The 14,481-nt window shown below is 40.9% G+C and overlaps 1 protein-coding gene across 1 annotated transcript in view; it reads left to right on the top strand.

The window, feature by feature from the left end:
• Positions 1–735: 735 nt before the first annotated feature.
• Positions 736–14,481, top strand: part of pparab (peroxisome proliferator-activated receptor alpha b) — a 23,497-nt gene continuing 9,751 nt past the window's right edge. The window contains exons 1-4 of the mRNA XM_008411129.2: positions 736–2,614; positions 2,774–3,022; positions 8,453–8,616; positions 11,233–11,371. Of these exons, the coding sequence (XP_008409351.1) occupies positions 2,584–2,614; positions 2,774–3,022; positions 8,453–8,616; positions 11,233–11,371 (583 nt within the window). The 5' untranslated portion in view covers positions 736–2,583. The remainder of the gene's footprint in view (positions 2,615–2,773; positions 3,023–8,452; positions 8,617–11,232; positions 11,372–14,481) is intronic.

The following is a 14,481-nucleotide window of genomic DNA, read 5'->3' as shown; positions in this document are numbered from 1 at the left end:
TTCTTCCACCTGTCAATGTCCCATGTTTGGTGCACCCTTGGAAAGTCTAAACGGGTAATTTTATGGCGTTGATGAAGACGTGGCCTTTGAAGACGTTTTTTGTTTCTGAAGCCCTTCTCGCAGATGCCGTCTGATGGTTATTGGCTGCAGTCAGCACCAGTAATGGCCTTAATTTGGGTAGAGGATCGTCCCGTGTCTTGACGGACAGCCAATTGGATACTGCAGCTCAGAGCTGGTGAAAGTTTTTGGGTCTACCACTTGACTTTTTTGTTCCATAACCCTCAGGATCATTTAAAAAATGCAAAATGACTGTCTTACTGCATCCAACCTCAGCAGCGATGGCATGTTGTGAGAGGCCTTGCTTATGCAGCTCAACAATCCTACCACGTTCAAAGTCGGTGAGCTTTTTTGCTTTTGCCATCAGGAGGTCTTGACACTGTAAAGACTTGACAGAAAATGACATGGAATCCAGATTTTTGCACAGCTTTTGGCTTTTAAAGACTATGGTCTTAAACTTTTGGTCTGCTGAAAAAATCATGTTTGAGTGTAAATGCAATTTTCAATTAATTCCCCGCTCAAAAGTTCTTGTCTCTTGCACTGATTTTTTCCTTTAATATTGTGAAGATCTACTTGGAACCTTCTTAAGATCCAATAGTGCAAAATGCAAATTCTTGCAACTTTTTGACTGGTCTTAAGATTTTGATCAGGAGTGTATGTGAGAGCAGTTTCATGCTTTGCCACTGTTCCCCATAAGTGCTTAAAAGTAAAAAAGACCAAGGTGGAGGGAAAGGGAAAAAATGAGGACAACAGCTCTCAAGAGAATATTGTGGATAAAAGAAGAAATAAATTTGAACTGTAACAAATTACAGGACAAGATCAGGTTCACCTAAACGTGGTGACATGACACACGGTAATTTTAAAAACACCATCTTTTGACACTTCTCCTCCTCTCATTGGATTTTCTTTGGAGTGTCTGATGAATATGGATAACTGAAGATTGACAAGCAAATGTTTAGGGGCTACATTTATTAATCTACAGAGTATTCCTGCTGCCACTTCTTCATGGACGTCCAGTCCTCTCTGTAGCTCTCTCCATCTTCACATCAAGCAGTTCGGCAGAGTTCATCAGCTACACATGCCAACCTATCAAGTCTCCTCAAGCCAGTGTCGCAGTATACATGTCACTGGCCCAGTGACATATATATACCTAAATACAGTCACAATGTTGTACTAAAATGTTAAAATACCACAGCGCATGATGCGTCACTCATCATTGGTTATATTTATTGAAATGTAAGAAATGGTATTGTGTTATATAAAGTCTTGGCGCATTGTGTATCAGTTCCTCATTCTGCCTGTTTATGCTTTAACACGCTACACTATGTAGGTGTTATACATAGATTGAACATCTTGGAGATGATACTAATAATGCAGATTAGATTTCTCTGTGCTCTGCCAATTCAGGTTCATCACCATTTGGTGTCTTGCTCATTAGGGCTGAATTAACCAATACGGTATTGAATTATGAGCACTTGTAGATAAAAATGCATTAGTCAGTGCTGTTAATGCTGATAAGGATATTGGTCACTTACCTTCACACCCAAATTAAATTGAGTGACATCCCATTCTTACTCATAGGCAGAATTTCCCCCGTAAAATCTGCCAGACCAGGTTGGTAGCTATGCTAAGGCGGTCCACCAGCGGCCCACTGCGTTTTAGTACAGAAAAATGTTAAGTTACAAAAGTTCAGAGGTGCACAAGCAGGCATCATAATCTGGAAATAATAGCTTGAGAGGCCAGTGTGCAGGGACGGCACAATTGGTGCGCATCCCCCTCGTTCCCAGCTTAACGCATCAGCTATAAACCTGACTTAACCCGTCTTCACTGTCACTTTGTATTAAAAACTCCAACTAAAACAAACAAATAGCGCTTAGCAAGTAAAGCCTGGGTTTTATATGATATTAGCCGACTCTTTATAGCTGTAACAGCTTCAACTCGTTTTTGACGGCTTCCCACAAGGTTTAGGCTTGTGTTGATGGGAATTTTTGATTCGTTTTCCAGAATTGCATTTGTGAGGCCAAACACCGATGTTGGATGAGGAAGGTCTGTTTCGTAGACTCGTCCATATGATTGGCAGATGGAGGCAATTGAGTCTCCCACTACTGTAAAGTCCAATGGTGTCATGCTAAAGCAAGATTGATTTTGACACTTTTCGTTGCTCTAATATAAAGTCTTGTATAACGTGATTTAAGCCGTCATTACAGATGCTTGGCCATGAAAACCTGTTCTGTGTAGCTCTCTATGCAATGTTCTTGAGCTAATCTGATTTGCCACGTGCAGTTTGGAGGTTTGTAGCTACTGACATTGCAGAACCGTCTTCATGTCGTCGTCCATTGACGATGCAGTGTGGCGTTAAATGGCTGTTACGTGACCGAGTTGCTGTTGTTCCCATTGGTTTCCTATTTGCTATAACGCAACTAACATTTGACTGTTGTTTGATGTGCAGGTTACTTTCTATCACATTACCACACAGGAATTGATCCAACCTCACCTAGAAAAATTCAAGATGTGAAAAGAAAAAAGATGCCCTTCCTCTGTGGCAGGCTTTTTCCAGGTATAAAATTGTCCTGTAAGGCAAAGAGAAAATCCCACAATCCCATTAGATGGTGAAAATAAACATTAAATACATCGTTGATGGTGTGTGCCAGTATTTTTTTGTGTTATCTGTCTGAATAATCTTTCTTTCTCCCCTCTTCTGATTTCTGGCCTTTAGTCTCATGTGTGACGGCACCACCAGCACGCACCACCATCACAATGGTCGACATAGAGAGCCTCTACCAGCCCCCGTCTCCGCTGGAGGACTCGGTGCTGGATGGCCCCCTGTGTGGTGATGACGATTTCATGGGCAGCATGGAGGCGCTTCAGGACATCCCCACATCCCTTGACGAGGACGCCCTTAGCTCCCTCGACGTCACGGAATACCAGTCCTCCCACAACGGGTCTGAAGGTTCCAGTATCCTAGGTCAGTGTTTTTCAACACTGTGCCGTGGCACACTTGTGAACCGTGAGTGATCGTCAGGTGTGCCATGGAAATTATCCAATTTCACCTACCGTATTTTCCGGACTACAAGATGCTACTTTTTTCCTACACTTTGAACATGCGGCTTTTCTGTGGATTTTTCTTCAACCACCAGGTGGCTCTTTAGCAGGAAGTGAATCATTGGAAGTCGAAATTGGAAATCAAAGAAGAACGCGCTAATTTTCATTTATAACAGGGGTCCCCAAACTTTTTCCTGTGAGGGCCACATAACTTTTCCCTTCTCTGGTGGGGGGCCGGAGTCGGTTTGTAACTGAAAAAGTGTGACGATTGCAGGAGTGCCTAAATGTAAAAATTTATTGTTTTCCAGAAAGCACAAATAACCTCTCTGGGTTCTTCACAGAAAAAATCCAGGAAATAAATAACGCTATTAATGAAATAAATACCGTATTTTCCGGACTATAAGCAGCACTGGACTATAAGTCGCAACCCCAAAGTTAAAAAAAAAAAAAAAACGGTAAACATGACATTTTTGTAACTGTTTAACTGAACTGATTACGGTAGTTTCCGAACAGTAACTGTAGCAGTAAAAGTGCTGATCCTTCGTGTCTGCCACATGCATGTGCTAAATGAAAATGGGTGCCTCCTTCTTCTTCTTTAGATTTCAACGGCAGCTTGCCATCTACTGGATCCTAATATCTCTACCTCAAATTCTCATAATGATCCCAGTATTATTAAAAAAAAAACAAAAAATCTTCTTTTTCCCCTCAATGCTATTTAACTGATCAACAACATTCTCAAATTTCAATTCCCTATTAAAACCTAATTCCGTTTTAATGGGCGTTTTCTGCTTTTATTTCCAATTTTGACTTCCAATGATTCACTTCCTGCTAAAGAGCCCCCTGGTGGTTGAAGAAAAATCCATATATAAGCCGCAAGGTTCAAAGCTTAGGAAAAAAGTAGCTGCTTATAGTCTGAAAAATACGGTAGATGAAAAAAAATCTAAATGCTCTCTGGTATTGTTCAGGGRGCCGGACCAAATGTGGAGGCGGGCCAGATCCGGCCCGCGGGCCATAGTTTGGAGACCACTGATTTAGAACAAGCACACGCTAGCAGCAGGCACGACGGAGAAATGTTTTCAAACTCATATGATGCAGCTTCTAAGTTGAGGAGTATCGATCTGGCAGTACAGGAGGGAAATAAAGCCGCTGCACGTAAACTCGGCGTGAACAAAACCGGATTTGGAGACTGAGAACTGCGTCCTTAATATATCCAGCAGTTGTTAGGACATTGCCCTCTGCTGGGAAACCGAGAGCGGCAGATATACCAGCGGCCTGTAGCCCGGTGCGGCTGATATATGCAAGTTTCCCGGGGGGTTAAAAAAAATGTGAAGCTACGGTTTATAGTATGGTGCGCTCATAGTCCGGAAGATATGGTAATTGGTTTTAAAAGATTTTTTGAAAACGAATTAATTATCTGCAAATAATGCCATCTTTGATTGTCTTTGCTGTAGTAGTGACTAGCAGCGTAATCATGTAATAATAATATATATTAATAATTATATATAATAATAATTTTATTATCACTACATGGCAGTAGGTACAGAGCATTTTACATTAAAACGAGAATTAGTGATGCATGAATGTTACTACATTCATACATCACACACGACAGTGTTGTGGCATTATTCAGGTGTATTTTTGAAGTGGACATGTTGAGTGCAATTTGAAATAAGAAATGTAAAATATGATAAAAATAATTTTTTGTGTTTGTTTGATTCCTATTCAAGACACTTTGATAAGAATGACTATATATGTAATATAGGCGGCTACAGAGTATCTTTGTTTACATTTTTGGTTGGTGGTGTGCCYCGTGATTTTTTCAATTAAAACAATGTACCTTGGCTCAAAAAAGGTTGAAAAACACTGTCCTAGGTAACGCAAGCAGAGAAGTCCTCCACGCATACCTTTTTGCATGACAGTCAAATAGTTCAGTATTGCTCTCTTCTGATCTTGGCACCTTTTTCACACTTACATGGGTTGTGAAAAATGACTTCCCATGCCTTTACCACCCTTTTAGACTTTTATTTTTAAACTAAAAAAAGACATGCATTCTTCTTTTTCACAATTTCACAAATATGCACTACTTTGAGTTGGTCAATCAAATCCAAATAAAATGCACAAAAAACATGGTTGTCGTCTTAAATTGATCAGGTCTATTTAATCTCGTGTAGTTTTCTTTTTTCCCCTCATGGAGCGGGGCTGTCAGGGAAAAGTTTGAGTCGTGTGCCGACATCTTCATTGTGTTTTGAAGCGATTGAGTCTGCCGTTAGCGGCTAACATCCCCACCCTCAGTAGCTAGCTAGCTAGCTAGCTCTCGCTCAACGCACGAGAGATGACAAACGACTGCGACGGGTAAAAGCCGTCGCCACTCATGTGACGCAATAGTATCGACAGTGGAAAAAAAAAAAGTTTGACATTTTTAACTTTCTTATGTCGCGTCACTAGCTCGCGTGTTAGCATGTCTACGTAAGGGAGCTCGTTTTCACCATTGGCTCACTTCTGTTCCGTCAACCCATGAGGCTAAATTCATGAAAAAAAAAAAAAAAACTTTTAAACTTGGCACTACACTGACTGTAGAAAGCCTTATGAATTCTTTATATTTACAGTTTTTTAAATGTCACTCAGAGTGGCATTTATAAAGTTTTAAAAAGTCTTAAAGTTGATTTACCTCGGGGAAAACACCACTGTCTCTTAACCTCCATTAAGATTGCACTACAATGCGTTCCCAGTCCGCTTTTTTTTTCTTGCTCAGCCTCTTCTACTGGCCTACATCTTAAAGCCTGTTAGCAAAAAGGGTTTAGATTAACTGTAGTCTTTTCCTGATTACCCAATGAGACGCTCTCCTGGCCCAGTCCCCCTCGTTCCTGTTGGCCTTCTCTCTCCTGCGCTCACAGCTTCCTCTCTCATCTCCTACTCTCTCTTCCTCCCCCTTCTTCGGTGAGGAATTCACACATTCCTCTGCCACCCTACACGATCTCTCGGGAAACATCCGCTTCGCTGCTGCGTCTCCCTACTAAAAGACGTCGGAAGTCCGGCGAATCTGTCAAAAAAAAAAAAAATAATAATAATGTTGTCGGCACCTTGCAGGTTTTAAGGTCGGCGCAGGCCTGCCGACGCAGTGAAGACTGTGGAAGCAATGGCAGGAATGCCGATGATGTCATGGAAGAGTCGCTGGGAGGGGGTTTAGCAGCTTTTATGATGCATCTGTGGAGAGACGGTGAAGGTTCGGAGCTGGCATGTTCTCCGTGTCCTCGCTCGGATGAAACATGTGGATTTGCACGAGGCTGGAACGCAGGCCGCTGCCAAATGTTGCTTATCCCCAGCCTGGCAGCACTCACCTAAACTCATGTGGCTTGACTTAGAGCCACTGTTTTGCACCACTTCGCCGGTGCTTTGTGGGCACCGAGGAGGCTCTGCCAGCCATGTTCCGCTCAGGCGGTGAAAATAGACGAGTGTTTTTGGCAACCCGCGCTAAAGTCCTGTGACCTGATCATTGCTGCTCCCTGTGTACCACTGTAATGCTGTTGCAGCTAGCATGCTGAGATCTCAGTGTAAACGGTTGCTATCATGGAACAAAGTGTCTTTGTTTGAGGGGAAAAAGGTCAAAAATCTTTTTGAGTTTCACAGGTTTTTTTTTTTTTTGGTAGATCAGAACAGCAAATGTTTTCACTAAGGCGGAAATAGTTAATAGTTTTTTCTTTGTTCGCTTCAAAATATCTTAAGGTTACTGAATTAATGCGAAGTCTGTGGATTAAGGCAAAAACAGGATTGTAGTGTTAAATCTGGTTTCATGTGGAGATGCTTTGGGCAATTTTTAAAAATGTTTTTATTTGCTGTGACCTGCTGATATAGATTTAGCCAATTTCTCTTTTAGAAATACAAAATGAGAAAATTTGGGAACATTAGTCAGTTGCACTCGTAATGTAGAATAAATAATTACTCTAACAATTGTTGTAGTAATTGATTATTCTGACGATTAATTGGATAAAAGAAATTGGTACGTAATGATTTTTCATTTAACCATTTAATCCCCTTTTTCAAATATGAAAATGAACATTTTACTGCCTGAAACGCAGTAACCTGGTATTTCTTTTAGTGCATTTGCGGCTAAAAAGAATCAACATTGGCATGCGAAAAGATCATTTTTTTCTGCTTGACTTAACATCAGTACAGTGTAGGGCTAATCTGTTGACTGTTTTTGGATTAATTGATTAATATTTCAATATCAAAGGGTGCTTGATAGATTTATTTTCTTTACAGAGTTTGAACTTGGTGAACTTTTTCACAGAAACAGTTCTGGGTAGAACATATTTGCAGACAAGAGTTTTTATCTTGATTGCAAAATGTTTTTGTAATGTTTTGCTCTGATTATGTTATTCTTTCAGTAAATCGTCTTTTTTTTTAGTCTGCATTTTCTGGTTACCAATTAATTGATTATAAAAATTAGCAAACAGTTATTTCAATAATCAATTCATCACAGTTAATCGTGATTAATCCTATTTTATATTAGAAGCACAGTTGACATCACACACTGTAAAACACTTCTGCTGTTTTAAAACGTATGCAGACATTACAGAGTTTAAGTTGTAAACTGTTCGTAGCGTCTTTGTTGGTATCGTTTGCACGCCCAGCTTTTCTGAAATCAGGCTTTTCTAAAGAACTAAACGATAAAACAGAGCCACTTTGCTGTATTCTCCGCCTTCCTGTTATCTGCTGAAGATCTTACTCTTTGGGTTTTTTATCAGGCTGATTGAGCGTGTGATTGGCCGATTTCTACAGATTACCAACAAAATCAAAAACAATGTTAACTTTTTGCAGACTGTGACTCTTTCCTTTTCTGCTATTTTTTTTATTTCGACAAAAATATTTATGTGGATACCATTTAATCTTTCTGCTTATGGCTGCAGCTAACGATTATTTTAGTAAGCGATTATTCTGTCAGTTATCTTGATGATTAATCGAATAAAAAATTGCCACATTCTACAGATGTTTCTTTTAACCACTTAAGTCTTTTTACATCTGGTTAGAAATATATTAGAAGATGCAAATAAACAAATAATTCAATTCCGTTTTGCACAATGTTCGCTTAATTTCTGCTATGAATGTTTTGTTTTTTTTGGCTTTTTTAGCAAATAGTCTTTTTTCCGACCGCATGTTCCTGTTAACGATTAATCGATTATTAAATTAGTTGACGTCTACATCATTAATTGATTCATCATGATAAATCATTTGAGTCCTACTTTGGATACATCGTCTTTTAGAAATCAGTTTCTATCTGACTTTTTTTTTATTTTTTTTTTTATATTTGTTGTCAAAGCTGCGGTGCCACAGTCACTGTTTGTGTGTTTTGCAGACGCCTTGACGCCGGCGTCCAGCCCGTCCTCCGTTGTTTGCGGGATGGCTCCCACCCAGGAGGAGCTCTTATCTCCCTCCTCTTCGCTCAATCTGGAGTGCCGCGTGTGTTCTGACCGGGCCTCGGGTTACCACTACGGCGTTCACGCCTGCGAGGGCTGCAAGGTGAGTCGCTGCATCGTTAGCGAAGATGTTGGTGAAACATTGGAAACTGAGTCCTGACTGAACATCCTCTTTGTTTTTTTGTTTATTTTTTTGCTAATGATCAACCCAATGAAGCAACTAAGAACATTAGGAAAGCTGTATAGCAGCGTTATCGACCGCTCTGCCTCCAGAACCTGTCCTGTGACTCGTGTGTTGATGTAACTTCTAAAACATCGGGCTCGGCTTCACTTGGACTCGTTCGCTAATCTCTTTGTTAATTGTTCACTAGCCTCGCTGTAGAACGACCCACGGCTGTTTCTGAGAGAAAACAAAGGACAACAATAAGAAACCTTTCAATCTTTTTGAACTTTAGTTGCAGTGAGACGGCTCTGTGTCCAGGTTGGGCTTTCTATGTGAAGCCGAACCTTCACATAAAAGGGATCTTTGTAACCATTTACAACTAATGTGTGTAAATATAGACAAATACAGGCTTTAGCAATTAGCAGTGGGTTTTATGTTTTGTTTTGGGGTTTTTTTTTACGAAATTTTAAACAAATGCCTTAATCCCAGATTATGCAATAAATGCTTAATCCAGTGGTTCTTAACCTTTTTTGGGGTACCAAACCCCCCAGTTTCATATGCGCATTCATCGAACCCTTCTTCCATTTATAAACCTCCAAAAATGACTTGCAGTTGTTGTTCTGTTAAGTTTCTGCAAAGCACTGATGAAATTTATATATAAAAACGGATTAAAAAGATGTATTTGTATTACTCTACACCCATTACAATAAACTAAACTTAAGTTAGTTTATTGTAAACTAAAGTTTCTGGTTGCAATATGGAAAATGTTCAAGAGGTGTGTAAGGTATGTGTGTGTGTAGAGGTGAGCATGTGTGGTTTTGTGTTGTAAAACGGCTTATCGCAGAAGCCATAGGTCAACTCGATCACTTTAACCTCTGCCTATAGTAGAAAGTCACGTCAGAAAGGAAACGTGTTGCGTGATGTTGCAGAAGCACACAACACCTTTGCTTTGCTGAAGTAAACCTGACCTGATCAAAGCCAGCAAAGGCAGAAGGTGCAGCTGATCTTAACCAAGCCGTCACTCTGTGGTTTGTTTAAACCTTCATTGACGTCTAAAAATCATCAAGATGCATCTCATTTACATGACATTGTTTTGTTGCTAAATAAACCCACACGCCGCCTTTTTCCCATCAGTCAATACTGAGTCAGATCAGTCTGAAAACCTTCTTTATTTAGGGTTTTAARCTTACAACTGCAGATCAAACGGCTTCATCTGACGGGTCCGTTTGATTGAAGATCTGATTTCATGCAGACTTTTAATAATAAGCAATAGAAAAGCTTGTGCAAACATCACAAATGTTAGATTTTTAACAGGATCTTTATCTCGCAGACCAATGCAAGGTCATGTCTTATAGTGTGAGGAAAAGAATAACTGGTTTTCAGATTTTTTATATTTTTTTTTTTGTTGCTAAAAACATCTTTTAAGTGTGGCATGCTTCTATATTTACCCCCACAAGTCGACACTTTTTAAAGCCACCCTTTCTACAAAAACAGCTTCAAGTTGCTGCTTCTTTGTAAAATTGTTCAAACTCGGTCAGATTGAACGGAGCGCGATAGACATTCGATTTCAAGACTCGCCACAAATTGTCATTTGGACTTTAACTGGGCCATTTCACACCACCTGCTGTTGCCTTCTCATAGAAAAATCTCAACTCAATACTGACGTTTTGGGTTGATTTGTGCCAAAAATGCAAAAAAAAAAAAAAAAAGCTCAAGTGCTCCAAGAGATTTTGCGCTTGTCCGCTTCACTCCAGCTTCTACCAGCGTTTCTGCATGTAGCCGGTAGGTAGGTGAAAGTTTGGCACCTGCAGGAAGAACATCCCTGTGTAAAACGAGCCGGCGGTCCCACAAATAGACGCCCCTGGTTTGGATTTTTGACCGCAGCGGAGAAATGCGACTCCCTGTGATGTCAGCACACTGACCGGTTATGACACCGGACACAAGCAGCGTTGGCTCGCCGTCTTCTAGGGGCGGGGCCGAAGTGCTGTCCCGGCGCCTTTGTTTCGTGTCGGCCTGGGTTCGCATGTGACCCGCCGGGGTTAGTGGGGGAGAGTCATTCAACATGGGCTGAACACGCTGGTCGAGCGTCTCGGTAACCCCGGGTCACCTCTTGCTTTCTGACCATTTCTGGGCCTTAGCGACGGCGCTTTGGTGTCACCTGTGACTAAAATGGATTTAATGTGATCCGCTGAATCAGTTCAATGTTGCTTTGTGAATATTGAGAACAAGATAACCGTTGGTTTGGTTAGGTTGGTTTATTTTATATTTTCCAAACGCAAAAATGTTTCATCTGAGCGAAACGTTTCTCTTTTCAAAGTGATGTAACTCAGAAAAACATTGCTTAGAAACAGTGTTTTCTGATGTTGCATCTCACGAAAAAGTAACTCCTCGTCAAAGTGTTTCTTTCAAAACGTTGCGAGGAATTTGCTTTCTCGAGGTCTGCTTGATTTTTTTTTTCTCTCTCTCCAGCCCAAAAAATTTAATTCACTCTTCCAATTTAAAAACAATACATAATTATATATTTCTTGTTTCTTCTTTGGGTCTGTTTTCCTGCAGGGTTTCTTTCGGCGGACCATCCGTCTGAAGCTGGAGTACGACAGGTGTGAACGCCGCTGCAAGATCCAAAAAAAGAACCGCAACAAGTGCCAATACTGCCGCTTCCAGAAGTGCCTGGCCGTGGGCATGTCCCACAACGGTGAGTCCTGCAGACGGTGTGTGTTTGGGCAATGCCAACACTGTCATGCAGAAAACTTAAACGCACTAAGCCGGCTAAGAGAACAGAGCAGGCTGCTGCTGTTGCTATGGAAACTTGAACAGTAGCTAAAAGCAGTTTAGTGTTATATTTATAAAGCGTGCACCTTGGTAACCTCAACCAGCTTATAGGTTTATAACAGATCAAATGAAACTCGTATATTATAAAAAATAAATAAATAAAATACAAGCGATATATTTCAGAACTTTATTTTTGTTGACCGATTATTATACCTCACAGCTGCGCCTTCTATAAATGAAAGGGAATTTTTGTCAAACGTTGGTGCTACGTTTCTGCCGGCGGGCGGGCGAGTTGACCTCTGGTGACCTCTAACTTTTTTTTGTAAAATCTTAAAAATTGTAACGGCACAAACAGAAAACAGGTTTCCAGAACCTCTGGAAACATTTATTAATATCTTTAAAATGATGGCGGCAAACACAAAAATTTCTGCTGCACAAACGTTGGATACCAATTTAAAAAGTCTTTCCTGCTGTTTCCGATTTTGGCCAATGCAAATTTTTAGTCCGAAAAGTCACTAAATACGGCAACAAAGTTGCTGCGTTGCCGCACTCCTAACACACCGTCACACACTGATATTGCAACGATGACACCTTCGCGACATATTGTGAATTCTTAGTGTGGTATAGATGTGATTAATTAGTCTGTGGTTCTGCTGAAGACGCTCAGTAAGTTCATCCTCTCTGCTTTGTCACAATGTCACCATGGCGATTGAGGCGGGTGTTGGCAATATTTGCAGCATGTTCAGGCGCAAAGTCCTGCTGGAAACTGAAATCACTACCAAGTTTGTCAGCAGAGGGAAGCATGAAGTGCTTGCACACCTTTTTGTACCACACTTTTTCTTTCCACTCAACTTTCTATAAAAATGCTTGGATGCAGAACTGCCAGCCAGGATTTTTGGAGCTAAAAAAAAAACTACATGATACGTTTAAAAAATAAAAATCATTAATGTAGATGTGTCCTTGAGTGTTAACACGGCAAGTAGCTGAATCCAATAATTGTAATAATAATTTTCATTTATCTCCTTAACCTTCGAATTGAAAATTAAATTGCAACATTTTTGTGCAACGTCCGAGTTTTTGAAAGCCGGAGTTCGGCCAGAGTTTATTAAAAGTTCGTCATCATTGTAGCGACTTTGTGAAACATCATATCTGACCGAGCGCGAGGCGTTAACTCAGAAAGTGCATTAGTCGTCGTCACCGGTGTCTTGAACAGCAACAAACTGCATCTTTTCCCAGCATTTCTCCGGTCATTCCTCAGCTCCTGTCCCTGTTGTCACCTCCCGATGAATTGCTCTCTACTGCTGATTACTCTTTTATTTTATTTTATTTTTTTACACTTTCTGTTAGTATTGGCACTGCGACAGAAACATAGTTTTAGAAAGTCGGCTTGTAAAAGTAAATTTTTATTCTCTGAAAGTGCAGCCAGTCACTCTTTAGGATTAGAAAAAAATCTAAAGCTTCTGGTAAATGTTGCTGTGTGTACACAGGAGGCCGGCAACCACAAAACTGTGATCAGACGTAAAAAAAAATAAGGTACTTTGATGCAGGTCATAGAGGAAATAACTGACGTGTGTTTGTGTGGGTTTACAAAGGAAGTTTGCACACTTCTATACAGCACTCCACGCTGTACGGAGACAAAAAAAACTGTATTTTGTTCTTTTCTTTTTTTTACTCACTTGCTCTTGAAGATTGTCGAAACTTTGATGCTGATGGTCCTTTACTACTCAGCAACTTGTCGTAGTATTTGAGTCAGCTGTGGTCCTGCTTGCAGCCTGTGTATTAAGTTTCATGAACCTAAATGTAACCGGAGGGGAAAGACATTTTAGATGAGAGCGATCTGATTCTGTCTTCGGCACATGCAGCTAATTTTACATCGACGACTGATTGATTTCGCAGTTGAATCTCCATGTTGCATGAAAACTTGACGACCCTCTGCACAATTAGGAAACATTTCTAAATGATCATAACGGAAGTGTTCTTTAAAAGCAAACTATAGTTTTCTAATTCGGTCGGTGTTTCGAGAAAGTTCATTTATAAGCAAAGAGTTTTTGGTTTTTTGGGGGATATCAAAGGGCGCTGTGCTCTCACAAGTACAAAACAAACTCATCGTCAGCAAACTTACGGACGACTCGACAACAGAGCGTCTTCATTCAGAGGCTTCTTCAAAACCGCTGTAATACAGACTGCTACAGGAGATGATCTACAATTCTCTCTTTAAAGGAAACTATATAATATGAGTTACAACAACCTTTAATTTCCTTCTGGGATAAGTGAGGTCTGTTTGGATTTAATCTAATTAAATAGGCAACAGAGTCCCATTTCTATTGGTGACTCCTCAAAATGGGAAAGACAGTAAAGAAAGTAAGTGCCGCTCTTCATAAATTGGTAAGTTGCTTCGAGGGAATACCTTCTCTCTTAACGTTGCCATGTCTGCAGTCAGAGCTGGAAAATAGAAACAAGGCTCACCAAAGGCCCAAGTTTCTGTCTGAAGGACCGTGGGGGAAACGCTGATTTGTTATGGGTGAGATTATTCCAATGGAATAAAATGCCATTTTTGACCAACGCGTTTTTTCTCGCACCGCAAATGTGGGTAATAACAATACCGGCCGCTAAAAAGACGGATCGCTGAAACGGACGATTGGACAGAACCGATCCGGCCGTCTCCCAACCGTGCCCAGCTTCCTTACCCGCTCCACTCCCCCCTCACGCTTCATCTGCTCATATTGGCTCGCGGGGAGTGAGCTTAATACCGAGCTGAAAGCCAATCACTTCACATCTTGATTCGACTCAGCTCCTTCCGAGGGTCTTCAGATGATCTTGCTTTGTGAGCGGCAATATAACGAGATCCCCTCCATCCCCAGTGTCGTTATCCGGGTCAGGAGTCGCGTCCCGGCTCGGTCCCACTCCGTACTCGAACATGAGGCGGGTCAACAAATCAGGTCCTCTGTGGCTTTATGGTACAATAAAGGCAGGGTGCAGCTGAACACTGTGTGTTCTCAGGGAGATGTGTGTGTGTGTGTGTGTGTGTGTGTG

This window comes from Poecilia reticulata, linkage group LG6, assembly GCF_000633615.1.
Source record: "Poecilia reticulata strain Guanapo linkage group LG6, Guppy_female_1.0+MT, whole genome shotgun sequence".
NCBI classification, from domain to species: Eukaryota; Metazoa; Chordata; class Actinopteri; order Cyprinodontiformes; family Poeciliidae; genus Poecilia; species Poecilia reticulata.
The sequence above is the reverse complement of the archived record's forward strand: the minus strand, read 5'-3'. Positions and strand labels throughout refer to the sequence as shown.